The following is a 19795-nucleotide window of genomic DNA, read 5'->3' as shown; positions in this document are numbered from 1 at the left end:
TATCATATGCAAGATTCAATGACAATGAATGCCTGAAACATGCTACAATTATGGGATTCTGGGACCAAACGCGCCACGTCCGATCAGTAGCATGGCTTTCTTATATTTGCATAGATTTATGATAATTCGGCTTTTATAGGGGAAGTTCCTATTTATAATACCGGGGTTTCAGGCTGTAACCTAGCTGGATCCTAGATTTCACCTACATGAAATCTGGAGTTGCCAAAGTTCAAATTGCCCCATTTTTCAAACATCACAATTTCAAACTACCCATTAGTTTTCATCAAACTACTATCCAACAGCACAATTCTCTGGAAACACTTTGGAAAAAGTAGCCATTAAATATTTGACAATTATGTCTATTAGAGTCAGAGTACATATTTATATGATATTAAAAAAATTCTCCTATGCTTCTGATTGATAAAATTAGGTCATTTTGATTGGACATCAAATTGACACTTATTGTCAGTGAAATGTTATTCAATGATAATGGTTCCTTTATTGCTGTCAAATGCAAGTGTCAAATATTAAATGTGTGGTAATAATAATAATCGTTAATAATGTATCACAGTAAATCAATGTTCCACTCTGAGCTTACTTGACAGTGGCAGTTCTTATCAGTGACTGTACTAGTGGACCCAATGAGAAAGAAGGGCTTAGTCCCTTCGAAATATCTGGGATATACAAGCTCAGAGTGGAACATTGATTTACTCTAATAAATATAATAATAGTCGCGCCAGCGGCTTACTGACTACGCATGCGCGTATTCATAATATACTATGCGAGTAACCGGAAGTGTACCCTTCTTTCGTGGGCGCCGCCATGTTTTTTTGAGTGCTCGTAAATAAACAAATTCGAAACGTGCTCTCTATTATTTTATAACATGCCATTAATAAAATATATCTTTTCTATTAGCGAGTAATTGTTATTATCCACCCTGTCGCGTATACAAAATTTCTTATTACGCCTAAAAATTAAAAGAAGAGAGAAAACTGTCGTGCATATGAACGAGAACATTCGCAAAGAATGCTGGGATTGAATCTTAGAAAGGCGCCCTCTGTGTCAATAACTATATGCAAAATTTACCCGTTTTTAGAAGTAACGCTGGTTTTCAGCTTACAATATCGGAAGTTTGGCGGTACAGTTACTATTGCAAAGTTAATGATGGCACAATACGTCCCTTGTTAAACACAATAGATAGTAATCATGGTAAAAATTGCAAATTTATGTCAAACTTTTTCAAACAGAAAATCTATACCTACAGGGTCTGACATCGTGTACGTGAACTGTCATCAGAGGGTAAACCGGTCATACTTGTACAAACGTATATAGAAAGTAACAATTAATTCTATTTTATCCTTTATGATTACTAATCATGAATCGATACAAATAACATTTTTAATCTCAACGCCTGGCGCGACACCAAGGGCTGAGCCCTATATAATATTAATAATAATAATAATAATAATAATACATAATAATAGTAATAGTAATACATAATACATAATTAAGCAATAATGTACCTCCTCCCAATAATAAAACATAATGCTACATATCAGTATAACTGGTAAACCTGTTCACCTGTGTAGAGATTCAACCTTACAACAGAAAACATTAGGATCGATTGGATCAAATTATGCTGATGAAACTCTGGGTTACAATTTATCCCATCATTAAAGATTCTTAATTTGTTGTACAGTACTCTGTCCATTCTCCAAGTTAATTATCAGTTCCAAGTATTGCTGCGTATTGTGCCTTCAAAGAACGGAGTCTAGAAAAAGTAATGAACAATTTTTGAAGTTGTTTAGCAATATGTGGTATAACCAGTTCTGTACAGAAATTATAGTTGTACTGGGGAAAGGAAACATTATGTAATGAATAATGAAAATGATTGTAAAAGAATCAAAGTAAAGCAGCTAAATATGTTTTATATAAGTGTCAGGTGATTACCGTATAGCACATGATGGAGATATGTCACTGATAGAGTGTACTATTTTAGTTTTTGCTCTGTGTTGCCCAGATTTCCAGGCAAAATATCATTTAGATGAACAGGATAGAATCAATAATGAAACAGGGAATGCATCTCAGCAGTTCAGATCGATAGTTACAGCTACGGAAGTAGTCATTATGTGTTTTTGACCAGCTAGGTTTGCAGTGTAAGAAAAGTTACCCAAGGCTATTCGTTTCATTTTAGCCTTTGAAAAATGTGTTTTAAGGGTTACATCGTGCTACTCTCTGTAAAATAGTAACATGTCATTCCCTATTACTGGCGTTGTCCATATACTCTGTGTATGTTTAACTAATGTCACAGGGTCAGTGGAATTCCTCCAAGGTAAAATCCAGACAGCTATTCAGAGTTGCCAAGCTTCAAATCAAGGCTAACAACAACAATATTTCCTTTCACATTATCCTACCCCTGAAATGCTTCAGATTTTCAATAATTGAATTTTCAAGATTGAGAAATATTCAAAAATCATCAGTTACGGCGGAAGAATATGTAGATATGATGGTGTATTTCGAACCAAATCACATGATTAGGGCTATATGATTTACTGTATATTTTCATTTCCCAATCTTTTTGCTGAAAAAGAGAGTTATAATTATGCAAAGATAAATTAAATTCTGCCACTAAAGGCAGTTTCCCAGGAGTGCCTGCTTTTGGTTTTTTGAACAAAGAATTCTTGCAGGGCCTTACATTCACATAGTATAATCTAGCAATGATTTTATTCAACCACACAACTCAATAATTCCCTGACAATGAAGCGCATATATATATATATATATATATATATACATATATATATATATATATATATATATATATATATATATATATATATATATATATATTATATATATATATATATATATATATATATATATCCACCCTGGCTGCACAGAAGATATCAATTGAGAAACACTGTCAGCAAACTGTTAGCAAACCATTAGACAGACTCATTCCAAGTTTGTTATTGGTTTAATGTGATGTGAAGTACAGTCATCAGAAGCTTTGGGCCAGAATTAAGCAACATTGATGGAATCCATTCAACATGTAAATTAGATTGGTTTCCTCTGAATGCATTGAGAGACTCCAGCCACAGAATATAGAGATAGGCGCTATACAGTGTAGCTTACATGGATGTATTTATGCTCTAAAAATGTGAACAGCGGAGTAATACAGAATATACTGATTATATCACACAACTCATTTTCTTTCATAATCTGTGGCTCCAGCTAAGTTTGTTCGATCTGGCATGGAACTCTAAACCTGAATGTATTTACAGTCACAACTGATAGTTGCCCGTCAATGAATCAATACAATATAGTTGTTGTGCAAGGTACTGTTTGAAGGTCTTGATGACTGAAGTCTAGGAGAGTAGTTCTAATGCTATGATAGTTACCTTCCATAATACCCGGCAATGTAATTTTAATTCATTATTAACATACTCATGGCATTTTGATGCAGAACAACAACCTGATTTACTTTATGTCCAGACTCTTTGTTCATTGAGTATTCTATCACATGTGGTAATTTTATGAGCTTTGGTGAAACTTGACAATTTTTAGAGATTCCAATGCACTCAACGTAAGATTTAGCAAAAAGTTTACTGGTATGAAGAACTTTTATGCATAATCAGCATATTATAGGTTGAAAATCCTTTTTCATTGCAAGCAGTTCATACCAAAAGTGTTTGTTTTCTGTAATTTCATGATTCGCAAACCTTTGTTTTAGTATACATGTTAGACGTATGTGTTGTGCCAAATATGTTTACTCCCATACTGGTGTATTTCAACAAAATGTCATTTAATTATACCATTACATTGATGATCAGAGTAAATATACTGGCATCTCACTAATACGTAACAGATTTCTGTGCCGCATATTTTTTTCAGTTCCTTAAAGGTATACAGTCACCTGTAATCTAAATATGCCCATATATGGTCAAAGGGACGTTCCTTGGTATTCAAAATGCCTATGTGAGGGCGCTGTTTTTTAAAAGCACCACCTGCTTAAAATCTGTAATTGGTTAGATTTTCTCTTTTCCATGGTAACTGTGGCAAAATTGGAACAGGTCACAGTGTACAGTGTAAGTTCAGAGTGGCAGAATTGTTGGAGGGATTTGAATGAAAGAAATTGTATATGATATTGGGAAGAATGTCAGCACAGTGAGAATTCATGCGTTAGTGTGGAACACTTATGCCATTGATGGCAGCTTTGTACATGTAAATGCTAAGATTGTGAAGGCACCAGTGATTCTCTATATAGAATGGCCATTGAAAGCAAAGCTTTCTAGACATATATAGACATGTCTGAACTATGTCACTGATATCATCAGTATGATGTAGATGATGTCATAGATCCGTAACAGAGCATATGAATAACTAATAGCATTCCTTCAAAAGCCATCATTTTACTGAGTGCATAGTAGAAAATCCATATAAAAGCTATTTGCAGGAGTCTATTATTAATATCAATAAAAGTGCAGGTTCCCGATATATTACAGTGGAAAGATGAGATAATAAAAAGATGTAATAATTTATAAATGCCATTTTTAGCCCTTTGAGAGCACGTCATGACATCAAAAACCTTGCAATTCAACTTCTGTTGGATTATCATGAATTTCTACATCATGCTGTTCTTCAGGAATCTGAAATAATCTGTAATCAAATTTATGATGTAGTTTTTGTCTGGTATAAAAAATTTACCAGAATGAAATAAAACCTTCAATGAAATATAACTTTTCCATTCTGAAATATATCCAAATGTGTAAAGTGAAAGTTGATCATCAAAGTGGCAGATGGGAAACCACTAAAACGATGTATTTTATGAGTTTCCATAAAATATGAGATACAAATAGACCCTAGAAATGTGTCGTATAATTGAAGTTATTTATCAAGGGAAATCTTCCTCAATACCAAGGGTAAAATAGTAAATTGCATGTAGTTGTAAAAATGGCAGATATATCCATGAATTCAGCAATTTGTTTGTTCAAGAAATTCATCAACCATTTTCTTCATTAATGTGAAGTATAGAAGTTCAGAGTTAACTTGATTAATCAAATTTCAATTCTCTGGAACCATGATGACAATTATATTAGTTAGTACAATTTTCTATAGATTTGCATATATTTGCAGAAATTCAAAATTTCATCGAGAAGATTAATATCTTTCTGCCAAAGCATGCAAAGAGGACTGCCCTCTCTGTTTGGTACCTTCCTTTTCATCCCCTCACTGGTAACCCTTTCATACCACTTAAAAATGATTTAAAATGATTATACAAGGAGATCAATTCAAGTTTTGATGAAGCTACTTCTGTACCCCTTATGAGTTTTTGTCAAAAACTGACTACCTCCACCCTTTTGTTTGATTGCGATGTACAAAGACCATACAAGTGCAACCAGACAAAGAATGTAAAGAGCAATAGAGTTCTTAGACTACTAAATGATCACCATATCAGGGATTCATGTAAAGAGTACCATATAGTGATACACATGGCATGGAAACTCATCTCAAGTACAACTATGTATTTCACATACTTAAAGGCCTGCGTTGCCGCGTTGGTGCCAGATTGTATCATCAGAAAATTTACTTACTAGATTACAATTTCAATAGAAAACAAAAGGCTACCATACCTCCATGATCCTCTTACATAACTAGTACAAAGGGCCATCCCATGGATCGACAAAAGTGCCTTAACAACTATAGTCCTCCAACTTACATAATAGGTTCTTAACGCACAAATACAAACACCTGGTCACAAATAGTCGTTCTCATGGACTGTGTCCATATCAACTCAAACCTGGCTCTATGTACCGTACTTTTGAGACTTTACGTCTGTGGATACAACTGCAGTCACATAATTTCTAAGCATGGACAATCCAACAATGAAAATGTCTCAACTTCCCGGCCAACCTATGGTAAGTCAGATTCAAGATAACGTGAAAATAACGTAAAACAATGCTACACTGATTTTGGATGACTGACTGTCATGGCAAAGGTGTCAATACACATATTTTTTGTTCAGTGTCTCAGATAGATATCACAATCGTTGCTTTATCATTTTAATCTCATTCGTTCTATTGGTTATTGTAGCATTGTAGCTTTGGTTATGACAGAATAATCAAGCTATACAGTTTGTAATTATTGCAATTATATAGTGAATATGATTTGGTAAAATGATTTTAATTTAGTAATCTCTATCTGTCTCAATCTTTAATAGTGTCATATTGAACAATGCAGTAACTATATATTGTGTTATATATGGGAGGGCAGTTAATGTACTGTATGGTTATTATATCAGGTGTATATCATACACATACTGATACATCTGTATTTGTACCATATGTATATATGTACCATGTATGTGCGTGTGCACTTGTGTCTATGTGTGCTTGTCTGTATGTATGAAATACCCATGCCACCAATATCACTCCATCATGATAGTGGAATTTCATTTAAATTATCAGGCATGTCAAATGTTAGTCAGGTGTAGTGTTTTCTCAAACACGTAGCTGTTGATCTATCAACTTGATAAACAGAGCAACAAACAAAATGGCTGTTGCGTTCTCCGCTGAAATTCATATCATTTTCTGTACAAGCTCAATCCTGTAAACATAAGGGTTCACATATACATGTAGAGCAGTTTACCTCATATCTGCAAAGGTAGTGGCTGCATGGCATAACAGTATGACATCCCGTGTGCTACACCTGTTGATATTGACTGAATTTCAGTTCAGTTGATACTGTGTGACTCTCAGTTTAAGAAAACAAAATGGTTGCCATGCACTCTCTGGCTCTTATGATCTGGTGCTGTCAAAAACACAAGGTTATGACCCAGTTTAGAGTTTTTGGATGGATCCATCTTATCTTGTTATCAACACAATGTAAATATTGAGCATAAAACCAAATTATCTTTGAAATAAAGTTTTTTTGCCACAAATCCTTGGTATATATGACATATTGTACACAGGTTTTTCGAGTTTAACAAAAATTGTTTAGCCTTATAAGTTTATTTGAATCTAAATTTCTACGTGATGACCTTAGGAAACCTGGATCAACAGGTTTTTTGGTCAGTTTCCAATACAAAGCGAAATGACCAATATTAGACATAGATTTCCTTCATGAACAGTTTAAATGTCGTAATTTCCCAACCCTCTGCATGAAATGACTTTGGATTCCCTGTCAGAAGGACTTATCAGCAATTAGAAAAGACATCATCAGAATTTTGAAAATATGGTGTCTTCAAAGTAAATGACAATGCAGTGTGTAACAGGAAAGGGGAATGAGCACTGCAGATATCCCATTTGATTCTCTGTTCCACATGGCTGCCTTTAATTACTTTCATCCTGATTTACTGCGTGTGTCTGCATCTCCTTCTACTTCTCTGTACAGTTGCTGTGCATTGAAACTGTCCATGGTCTCTAGTTCATCGGAAATGAGGGTATCATAAAACAGGAAAGCCAGATATTAACATAGTTTGTACATGAGGTCAGGATCAAAGCCTCATAAAAATTTCAAGATATATATCTCTCCTTTGGATCATGGAATTCATAGAGTTTATTTACACATTTGACAGTTACTACTGTAACTGTATTGTAAAATCTCTGTATCAACCTGAAAGGTCTGGTTTTCCTATGTTTATTCCCAGGACACAACATCTGTTAATTTATAGAAGGAAACATATACCTTCTCTAGCTGTTATCCTTGACTCATTGTTTAGAGACATGATCCTCAAATTTTACTGCATGGCACTGCCACAGTGCCATCAAATCTAAGGATTCATTCACTGTGTGTTTTAAGGGATCTGTTATCTTCTTTGAGTCATAAAGTTCCACTTTGAAGGTGTCAGTGAAGGTTATAATTACTGAAATAGCCCTGAAGTTGACATCAATTTTGAGGTCACAGCATAGAAACATTTTTATGATAAGCTTCAGTTCCTGCCATAATGATGCAATAAAACATATCACATTCCGAGTAGCCTTGCATCGTACAGAAATATATGGATTCATTTCCAGTATGTCCTTAAGGGTTTAATCAATAACCTGGTGATTTACTGGGAAAATAGCATGGAAAATCCAATAAAATCAGATGTATGAAATACTTCTTACACAGTCAGAGACATATTGTACCATTTGTGGGTACATGTATGTTGGTAAAACTATGGCTGTATATTATTCACATCTTCCATGATATGCGTACACGTTTCACTTTAAGTAGCTTATGGAATTCTCAAGAATTCAAATTTCAATTTGTTTTGTATGCAATTTCTGACATGTCTTGAATTTAAAATTATAGAAATGGTTAAATGTTTGAAAATGGTATGTTTTTCCAGTCCTGGCTGATACACATTGTGCAATATTCTGCCCTCTCTGATTTAAACCAATTTATCTTTGTGTTGTTCATAAATTTCCAAGCAATTTCTGAACAATCAAAGAGAAGGCTTCCAAATTTTAACTGTAAATAGATGTTACATACATGTATGTAACAGTCACTGAGCCTGGCTTCCGCAATAATTGTTAAATTTTAATACAAGGCACCAGTAGTTTACAACATAAGCTTATAATAATTGTATTTCAAAAATATTATCGTCAGACAATTACTGATGAGGACAATACAGAAATGCATGATATGTGAGGATTGACATATTAATAGCAGTATTTTTTTAATTTACTCCTTATTGTTCATTTGTAAAAGTTGAATTTCACCAGTAAAGTGGTAAATATGCATTGTGTTTCAAAGTTCCCTTTATGAAAAAGTTGCAATCGCATCCCGACTACATGTATAGTATATACTGTCAAGTGCATTACTGTTCCTTAACCCTTTGAGCACCAACGTCAATTTTTTTCACCTTCATAAAATATACCACAGTCAATTTTTCTCAGATTTTTGCCAAAATTTTGATAAAAAACTGCAGCCAATAAAACATGATGTCCATTGGGACCAAAATTATCAAAAAAATTTCAGAAAAATCCATAGAAGATTGTTAAAATGTGGAAGTAAAATTTTGGTGGGAAAAATTACAGCACTCAAAGGGTTAAAGGTCAGACCATCCTGTAATGAAGAAATCGAAGTTTAGAATTATGTCACATAAATTTTCAGGTTTATTAGGTTTTTTGTTCACTACATGACTTAATCATCATTTAGATATACTTTTCAAAAAATAATCAAATCATGTAAGGTTTTCCTGATGTTTGCATGAGACAGACTTGAGGTTGACCAGTGTCGGATAATACCAAACTTTAGTGGACTGTGTGTCATTGATATACGACAAGCTGGCCACCAGTACTGAAATAATGTACATGTGATGAAATTGTAGAGCATACTGGATGCAAATGTTACAAAGTGAAATTATTTTGATTCATGAAATAAACATTGATTGCTCTTCGGTAGATCAATTTATTTATGTTAATGGCGACGCTTTGAGAATTATAACATTGATATATCCATCAGTGTTTCCATGTTTTGAATATCATATATTTTAATCACACCTTTAATTAGCAAAGTTTAATTACCAAAACTGTGTTCAGATGTACACCTGTCTCAATTGTGTCTATAACTTGAGTTAATTAAGCATTTTACATGATGTCTCAGTCTGCAGTGAGAATGTTAATAAGAATGGGAATATACTTAAGCTATTCCTGTCATTGAATGGTAATGAACACTACATGTATGCTCTCATGTAAGTTTGGATTTCATGTGAATTTACGTCAAAACAGTCTACACAACAGTCACCAAAAATGACTTGACCCTGCATCCATCTTTACCAGTAGGCTGTGGTAAATTGATATAATCGATTAATAGGAATATAAAGAATACAACTCAAATGTGTGTGAATTCACTCCAAAACTCTGCAACACACATTGCTTAGCTTTTTCTGCTTTTTATATTGTGTGTATCTTTTTCTGCTATGCAAGTGCATTAAAAGCCACTGACGAGTCTAACTGTCAAATGTCAACAATCAGGCAGGTATCAAATGGATAATGTTGCCTCTGCCTAGCGGCTTCCGATGTCCTTCCAATGTGGGTTCCAAGGGATACTGTTCTTCTTATCATTTCTGGGGGGAAAACTTACTCCTCCAAAGCTGCCTGACAATTTCTGAATGCTTTGATGCTTTGATTGCCATTCAGATTCTGTTCACATTGCGATGAAATTTGTATATGTAAAGATTTTTTGATTGATATTCCTAATTTGGTCAAAACTCTTAATATCTTGAATGTCTCCATAGTGCTCTATTTTTCAATATTCAGAGTCAGATATCAACCTAATGTTTTTTTAGTGAAAAAAAAATCACAACAAAGCTGTAATTGGCCACAGTGGTAGCTTCTTAATGAAATGTCAAAGTGAATGATGTTTCTTAAACGTGCAGATTCAGGCAATATCACGCATACTAAAATTAATAACTGCAGGGGTTTCTGTATGATACAGGATATGATTCCTTGTGAAACATGGATTATGACTGTCATAGAAAAAGGTTGCTGAAATTCAGTGTGCCCTGTAAACCAGAAATAAGCACCACTTAATTCTATATGATGCAGGAAAACATGTCTGCTTTCCAATCACCTGAAAGATTTTATCAGGACAGGGATATGCTGTGAAGAAAATTACTAAAGACTGAAAATGTATGATGTTAGAATTAAATCTCTACTCTGATTTGTGTATGCAGTATTGTGTTAGTTATCTTTCAAAAAGCTGATTTTTTTTCCAGCAACTGGCTGAGTAGAATGTAAAACCATAGTAGAAGCGAGATCTCTACCGTCTATGGTTGCATACCGTAAAACCTTGTGAAAGCCCAAACAATTACAAAAGGTTTCAGGACACAAGAAGTTGAGTCTACTGATTGCAGTTTGTAATTCATTGAGACACCCTGAAGTGAAATGAAATATAAAATGGTTTATTGGCCAGATTAAAAGAAATCTTTTAGTCCCATCTAGCTACTTTAAACCATTCCAATACCGGTAGTCTTAGATTAGAAGAAACATACTGATGATTAATTAACATGCATCTGCCAGTACACGCCCCTTGATATATATCACACTATACATTTGTGGAGTTATCAATAACATTACAGTGCAAGTATGACGGTGTCAATACTTGTCACTCGATTCCCAAATGAAAACAAAGCAATCTTTTCTGAGCAAACAAAAGTCATTCATCTTTTGATTAATGAGGGTTATGAATTCCTAGGGTTTGCAATTGACAAAAATCCAAACACTTAGAACCAGTTCAGTTAATTCATATTATTTTTTATGTTTCAATTGAAAGTTTGTACAGCATGACATAAGGAAAGATGAAACCATGAAACTATTCAAGAAGTATGTGCAGATAAATTCAAAAATGATCACTGCTGCAGGGGATCTGAATGAATTCATAATCATTCAAATTGATTTCAATCTAAAATGATAATACACAGATTGATACGTTATTATCAATGCCATGGTTGAAACAGGATGTGCTCACTCACCTCATAATATCTTTCATCACTTATCTGCTTCACAACTCCAGGAAGCACATGTACTGATACATATTTATCTATCTTTTACAAAAACGACTATCTTTGTCCTATTTGCTTAGTTTTACTGTCTGTCTGTTGAATAATAAATACATCATGACTGTGATTTCACGATATACTGCAGGAATACAGATGAAATGCACTGAAATGGTAAGACACCTACCTGGCACAGAAGCAAAGAACCAAACATAATATTCAGATATTCAGCTCAGAACCAGGCAAATCTAAAGGCATATTTCATTTATATTGCACACACATACACAACAATCTCTCATAGAGTGAATGTCAATTATTGTGAGACAGGCTGGAATTGCTAATTTACATTACTGTTAATTTGACCTGCAAGGTCACCTATTCAAGCTGAGATTGCCCAGTTTAAGCTTCCTTTGTCATCAGCATGCTGATTCAGCTAACCATCTAATGAAATTATCTGATATAAAAACTTACCCAGATTGGGAATTCTGACTTGTGTGTTCTCAGTAGTTGCCATTATATGGAGCCATTATTAATTTAATATGCTCTTTCTCTCTAATGGCTGGACCATGTCGCTGATGTGATGTCAATGTCAGATTTATTTGAATGTAGAATGAGTCCAAAAGGGCCATAGAATACATGCCTTGCATCAGATAATTTCTTTCCTCCTCAAGTACTGTACACTCATTGAGTTTAGGCAGAACGCGCCTCAGGGACAGATATTCAGACTCTCAAACTTTTACAATTCTCTTGCTGATATACCACTTGTGGGGGTTCATTTTAAAGCTCTTAGTGTAAGAAAACTTTTCACTGTCTTATTTTTTCCAAATTTGAAAATTTTATATTTCTCCATAGAGTTAACACAGTGATGGTGGCCATTTCGAATTTCAAATATCGGTAAATCTTTAGTAATTTGTTTTCCTAGTACCAAAATTTGCACGGTGAGCCCCAATTTTTATTCTTTATTTGGAATGAGAGTGGTTGAAAGATCCCTTTAAGGAAAGTTTGAGCAAAAGTGTAAGGCTTTCACACTCGAGGTGCTTACAATGTACTACCATAAATTTGTACAATGACATGTATTTCCAGTCTTCAAGGTCTGATGAAAATCCTGTTATTTGGATCCTATAAAGAGTTTGTCTATTGTTGAACAACATTCACCAGCATTTTTCTCAGAGTAAAATTGTTTCATGATGACAGTTTTATGCTACTGTTCAGAGATATTCAGTTCTGAATTTTATCTGCTGTTTGGAAACAGATTAAAATATTGTATACCCTAGCCTAAAATCCTTGTCCGTCCGGAGGTACGGAGGCAAGCGGACGGAAGAGGATTCTAGACTATGTATACCCTTGATGGTATGTCCTTTTGTCATTATAAAATTTATACTACCGTATATACTGGTACATGCGTGTGTTTTTCACTCAAAATTAAGGATTCCCAATTGCTAAGCAACAGTTGCTAAAGATACTGTGTAATATCCATGAAATGTCAGTTTTTGTAAATGATTGGTAAGCAAATACATGATAATACTGTGTCTAGGTTATTCACATAATATGATTTATGTATGATTACAAGATACATTTGAGTTATTGTATGAGACACATTTTTATAGGAGGAAAATGCGGAAACATCCTTTAACGGGTTTACAAGGAGTTTCGTGTGATCCCAGTGTTTTGTGAATAACCTTTATCATATTGATATACCGGTACTCCGATTTTATTTCACAAGCAATAAGGCAAAAATGTATAGTTTTGTTGAGTCACTTGATCTTTTACAGAATTAATTAGCATCCAGTGGATTGTTCAAGCATATAGAATGAAAATTTAACCCATGAAACATTAGGAAGCAAAATTATTTTGAATAAATTCAACTGTTTTTAACTAGTTTTTGTTCATTTTTAGACTTATAATCATCATGAAAGGTTTTTCGTTAAAAGAGATAAGATTGTGTCAGCTTTTCAATAAAAAATCTGGTCAAAGAGTGAAATAGCAATTAATAATACCTGCAGTTTAACTCATGGGACTACGTGTCTCCATTGTTGGATTGTGTCTACTGATGCTGAAAGTTATTATTATCACATGCACAAGCCAAGTTTGTAGTCTCCGAACAAAAAATACGGGATTTATTCTCTGGTCGTTCTACGTCACGACAACCCGCGTCTATGTCATCAATTTTGGTGCGTCGGACCTTTTTTTTTGGTCGATCTTCGGTGTGCTCGTAAATATGTAAACAAACAACATGGTGGCCGATTTTTCTCCCACGATCAAAAGTCATGTAATGAAATCGATATTTTCACAGACTACGACATTACTAATCCGAACAATGTAAACACAAGAGTGTACCGCCTGTATATTCCGAAGGAATTACGTGAATAATTTGCGGAAACAACGAACTCGAAGCTGGTCGCGTATACTGTGGGTTCCGTACGCATTGCAAACAGGGTCAGGTGCGACGTTTACAATGTTCGCGCCGTCGAGATTCAGTCGATATTTGTTCCCGAAAAATAGCGTATCTTCGTCTGTGATACATTTCTAGGACTATACTATCTTTGAAATAGAGTATAACTTTGCGGAAGGTAGCCTACATGTAGACCGAGAGCTGTCATTTGCTCCACACATGAACGAACGTGAGCGCAAATGCACACGACGGACGACTGGAAATGATTGACAACTTGTGCACGGCGTACTGATATTTATTCCTAAAGTAGTTCAAAAGTTTAAACGCGGAATCGTCATGGAAAACTTATTTTATTTTGCAAAAAATAACAAATTATTGGCTTGTGCATGTGATAAGTATATTATTCCCTAATATTTTTCTTCATTCAGCTCGGAAAATACTCGTGACGTAATGACCGTGTCACCACTCGTCTTCGACTCGTGGTGACACGGTCATTACGTCACTCGTATTTTCCTTCGCTGAACGAAAAAAAATATTAGGGAATAATATCTAATTGTACAGCTGAAACTCTATAGGGTACAGAAGTAGGTGTATTACCATAGACAAATACATGCAAGTTTTCAAGTAGTTGTGTTTGACGTCATCATCATGAGGAAGTGCAAATTTTAGACAAGAACCACTCCATATTCAGCACAACACCTGGTATTTTGATCTGGCAAACCATACAGGCATTAGATCCTTAGTTGTACTAACACTGTACATTTGTAAATAATATGATATTTGAATGACTTTTACATACATGCTGGATTTTGACTCGTCAGTAACAAAGGTTTGAGCATTTTGAAAAGTGTCATGGAATCAGAAAAAATGTTTCAACTATACAGGTACTTAGTATGCTTGAAATGTCTTTAGCAATGGAAAGATTGTTGAGTTCATAAATTGAAGAAAATTTATAATGTTTCATATAATCACCAACATCTCGGATATAAAATATGACAACGTATTTGTAACAAACAGTACTGGTATGTGAATGATACACACTGCATCCAGTCTACTTAATCCTTCATGTCTGAAAAGAAACTATGTTTACTTCATGAATTAGTGAATTAATGCGGGACTTTTGACAGTAATCCTACTGCCAGACAGACGTGTATATTGACAATTAAGTACAAGTGTTGTCAGAGTTTATATTAAGGCATTCTACTCAGTGCTGATATGATGTTTCTTTGTCATCTTTGTCTTAATCATGATAGATTCTCAGTACTTTTCCTGACTTCTGAATAGATTCTCAGTACTTTTCCTGACTTCTGAAAAGACTTATTTCGGAATAAATCTTGCAAAGTAATTGAATTCTGTCTCAGAGTTTGACATACTTTCTTTTCTTCAATAACTTGAATGTGAGTGCTTTGTAGAAAAATCTGTACTGATGATTTTTTCTGTTGTAGTCTTGTTTGTAGTTGCATCTTTACCCGATATCCTTGAGTATTGTACAATATGAAAGAAAACTCTGATGAAATAAATTTGCATCATATCAGAGTGTCCGCTGTTTTCTTTGTGAACAGATGACATTTTCAGAATGGGCATTAACTTCCTCAGTCTTTATATTTCATGATAATTACTTCTCAGTTTATTAAATGGATGAATTATAGTCATCAGCCAGAATGGCAGGCAAGTACAATGCATCTTACTCTGTCCATGTCAAAGTGGCCATAAATGCATGATTATACAGTGACATAACTCCTATTGCTATCAAACTCTTGAAACATGTAGTGCAGTTATCAATGATTTAAAGCTCAATCATGCAAAATATCCCAAAAGCTTTAACAGTTTCTGTTGTCAAGGAAACTGACTCCATCAGAGCATTTGAAAAGTGCAACGCGACAATCAGTACGAGTGTTTTCCTGGCATGCTCTTTCGAAATTCACGTCACATTTTCTCAGATTTGCCAAATATCTATGAATGAGTAAGTGTTATGCTCATGTTAGTTTTATCAAGGAACAGATTTTGAAATGAAGGAGAAAGTGGAACAAGTAATGATGGAATAGTATCCAGGTAAATGCATATGTAGTACAATTGAAATTGTCTGTCATAATTTCTCTATCTTTTCAATAAAATGAAGAAATAATTGATGTAGGTGATTTCAATTTAATTTAGCAAAAAGCTACATGTGTAGAACCAATATATTTCAATAGCAAGTAACGTATGGCGTAAATGTACAACATTATGTACAGCATTGTGACGTTTTCAAATATTTAATAAAGGAACTGGTAAGCATGTCAACTCTAATAGGGTTATTGCATTCAATTGATTGAACTAACTCAGGCCAATTCAGTCGATTCTAGACGGCATGTTACCATGGTATCCAGTAATTTCTGTTGACATAAAATTTAGGGAAATAGCAATGTAGTTATGCAGAGCACTTTTGTGGTTTATGTGAATTTAGTGTTATTTTGAGTGGAACAGCCAATTGTACTGTTGGTTGTAAAGTTATATTTCTGTCTGTAGAGTACCGTATAATTACTGAATGCTTTTCTCTGTGTTGCATTAGCCATGTTTGAATGACTACAATTTCACTCTCAAAACAATTCCACATGTCAAATCTTATGAAAAAATGGATAAGTTTTAAATTACTACAAAAAGGGATTAGATATTACGACCATGGTTTATTGAAAATAATTCAAAATATGTAACTTAATATCATATTTCACATAATCTCATATAATCTCACTTTGCCGATGACTTATCAGGGACTATTATATGGTATGGGTTGAAATATTTGGCCCAGCCTGTCTTTGCAAGTTTTATGTCTCACTTTTCTGAATATTATCAAAAATATACATATTAGAAGTAAAATTACCCTTTGTGGCCCTAACGAACATTTATAGATACATTGATATTTACAGTACTGGGATGTTCCCTTTGGAATTGTGAGAGTGGAGGCAATTAATAAAAAACATTTAGATGTCAAATACGTAAATACTGAACTAGATAAGAAAGGACATTTCTTGCTGCAGTAATCATTTTAGCCAAGCCATTTCCAATTTAGATCATGCGGATTATAACAAAATCAAGTTGACGTTTACACACTGATGTAGAAGTGAATTCTAACATAGTTCTCTCAACCTAATTCTGATGTGAGTGTGTGAGTCCAAATATTGCATGATGGGATAATATTATACAGTAAGTTGGCACACCATGCACCTTCCAAATTTCCAATTAGCTTAAATGCATAAACTCTGTGAGAATACAGTACTATTTATGCTTGGTCGTTGATATGAATTTTTAAGTGAGTGTACTCAGAGTGATAAACCTCGTACAGTGTATAAATTACATGGTCAAGTTCATATGTACTGTTAAAATGTGTCTGTAAGGTTCTTCTAGCAAATCACTCCAGTGAAAAGTAGAGTAATGAAATTCCTAAATCTGATTTTTATTGTTGGATTGACCAAGTTTTGTGACATTTATTTGAACAGAGTTGATAAACACAAAATTGTCATCCATGGTAAGATTATGAGACAAGAATCCTTCAAAGAAATCGCGTGTGTTTGTTCAGGTTTATTCACAAAGAATGGATACAATGATTACTGTAAGATTTAGTCAGGGAAAACGGAGAGCAGCCAAATAAGTTTACCATTCATGAAAATGTTATTTCGACAGAACTCATATTTTTTAAACTATTCATTGTCCAATTATCATTACAGCTACATTTAATTTATATATATATAACCGTAAGCATTTTTGAACTTTGGAAAATTATTGATAAAAAGTAAATGCCGACTTATAAAATTCTAATAACATTGATTTACATGTGTCACTGATTTGACTGACATGATTAGTCTTTGACCCTCAGAGCTGACATCAGTACTCTCTCACAACGCACTGTCATCTTTAATTGAATCCAAACTGAATGCAGGTCCCATCAAACAAAATTGAATAAACATTGGTCTGAAAGCTGAAATTTGATTTCAAGGATAAATAAAATTAAATCACTGTCAATAGAAGATAGTTGGAAAGCAAATTTGCCATACGCACATCCAATAACGGTAGACAAAAAACTAAATTTACCAGTGGGATAGTTTAATTATCCCCTAGACGGACACAGTGCAATCTTGACTAGAAATATTGCAGTTTGAAGGATATAGAAACTTCTAATGCAAATTTGTGTTTTAAATATTTGTTTATGCCAGACAGTTTTAATACCTTCCATCAAAGAAAAATACTTTAATACCTGTGTAAATTGTTTACAGACAGTCTAAGTAAACTGATTGTGCGTGCGGTGTCAATAAAAAAATCTAGAGAAATCACTGTGTTTTGAATCCAACCTTCCAAATGTTGAAGTTCTTTAAGCATGTACATGTGTTTCCACCTGATACAATTGATGAGCTACTCCAACAATTTGCACATCATTTTATTAATTTCTGTACAGTGTGGTTGTATTTTCAATTTGGAACACAATTGAATTATTCTAATCACAAAGATATGTAGAATGGAAATCAGCAGTAAATTTGCCCATATTGTTTCATGCTAATAAAGGTATGACATGCCAATGATAAAATGAAATTAAAAATTTTCAAGGTTTCACATGTATTGGCAAATAGAGACATAGACCCTGTCCTGTTCTTGCCGCAAGTAATTTATAGCTACTTGACAATCATTAGAGCTGACCTTTGACCTGTGTGATGATGATGAATTTGCATGTACTCACAAAATGTGGTATTACAGTATGTAATCTATATGCTGAGATTGCTGCAGTATTGTGATATCTACATACACTGTGGGGCAATATGAAAATCCACCGCTAATGACAAAGACTAGAATCAGAATCTGAAGTGTTTTGTTAAAGACTCAGCAAATGCAATCTTATCAGAATGTAACAACTGAAAGAGAAACATACTTGAGATTGCAGGGTTTACCAGTTATGTCATTTTATCTATTTCTGCAGTGATATGGTACTTGAATGTCGGCAAGAAGCAAGCGTGGTTTTAAAACTCACTATACTTAGTGTCTTGATCATAATGCTAGGTTCTTGTTGAGTGATCCAGGGGATATGCATTCATCAATGTCTTCAACGTACTGCAGAAAATACATGTGTACGGTATCTGAAAGTACAGATCTGAAGTGAATGACACTATTTGTCAGGGAATAGTAGCATTTAGTAACTGGCACATGAAGTACTGTACTCATGTTTCCGCTTGCTGAAACAGTTTGTTCCACTTTGCAGTCTTAATAGCATGTAATCACAATGAGCCAGCTTTAGGCATTACTACCATTGCTGTACAGTACTATAGCTCTGCAGTAAAGAGAGTGTTTAGTGAATTTGTGGCATGCAGACTTATCATCCAACACTGAACCAGTTCCTTAGTACATGTACATTTGTATAACTTTGATGGCAATGTTGCAAAGTTCATATTCATTTTTGTAACCACAAAAGTGGATTTGTTCTGAAAACAAGTTTATCTAAATGTGTTTGTATAAAGCAAAGTTGTCAAATAGCTTTGTCTTTGACGAGAGCTTGATGAAATGTTTTATGAATAACTGCATTGATATCTAGTCAGTAACGTTTTAATATCATTGATGGAATTTACCTTGTTATTTAAGTTTGAAACTAACCTGAGGGCTATTGTGTTTTTTTAGTCTACAAAAACTTACCATAAAAATCACAAGTAGAGAAACCTAGTACGTACATGTCAATGTGTTGTAATATGTGATTATTTCAGTCGAAATTTGTTTCTGAATTTGCTGCAAATTTTCTGTGATGAAATTCAAGTGTTCCAGTCAGGCGACAGCTTTTTAGCATACAAATCTAATGATTACACTAATCCAGTGTTGGCCAAGCCTTCAAAAAGTTGAATTATTAAGCTAGCAAATTTAAGCACTAATAATGATTTACATGTATGTGTATAAGTATTCATAAGGCA

The 19795-nt window shown here is 34.1% G+C and overlaps 1 protein-coding gene across 3 annotated transcripts in view; it reads left to right on the top strand.

The window, feature by feature from the left end:
* Positions 1-19795, top strand: part of LOC139131927 (transmembrane protein 272-like) — a 64809-nt gene that overhangs the window by 20528 nt on the left and 24486 nt on the right. Inside the window, exon 1 of one of the 3 annotated variants that reach the window (XM_070698244.1) lies at positions 5740-5918. The exons of the other annotated variants lie outside the window; for them this stretch is intronic. Coding sequence (XP_070554345.1) covers positions 5871-5918 — 48 coding nt within the window. The 5' untranslated portion in view covers positions 5740-5870. Of the gene's footprint in view, positions 1-5739; positions 5919-19795 lie in introns of those variants that run through there. 3 annotated transcript variants of the gene reach the window in all.

The sequence above is a fragment of the Ptychodera flava genome, chromosome 4 (assembly GCF_041260155.1).
Source record: "Ptychodera flava strain L36383 chromosome 4, AS_Pfla_20210202, whole genome shotgun sequence".
NCBI lineage: Eukaryota > Metazoa > Hemichordata > Enteropneusta > Ptychoderidae > Ptychodera > Ptychodera flava.
Note: the sequence above shows the minus strand (reverse complement) of the source record. Positions and strands in the feature narration are given on the sequence as shown.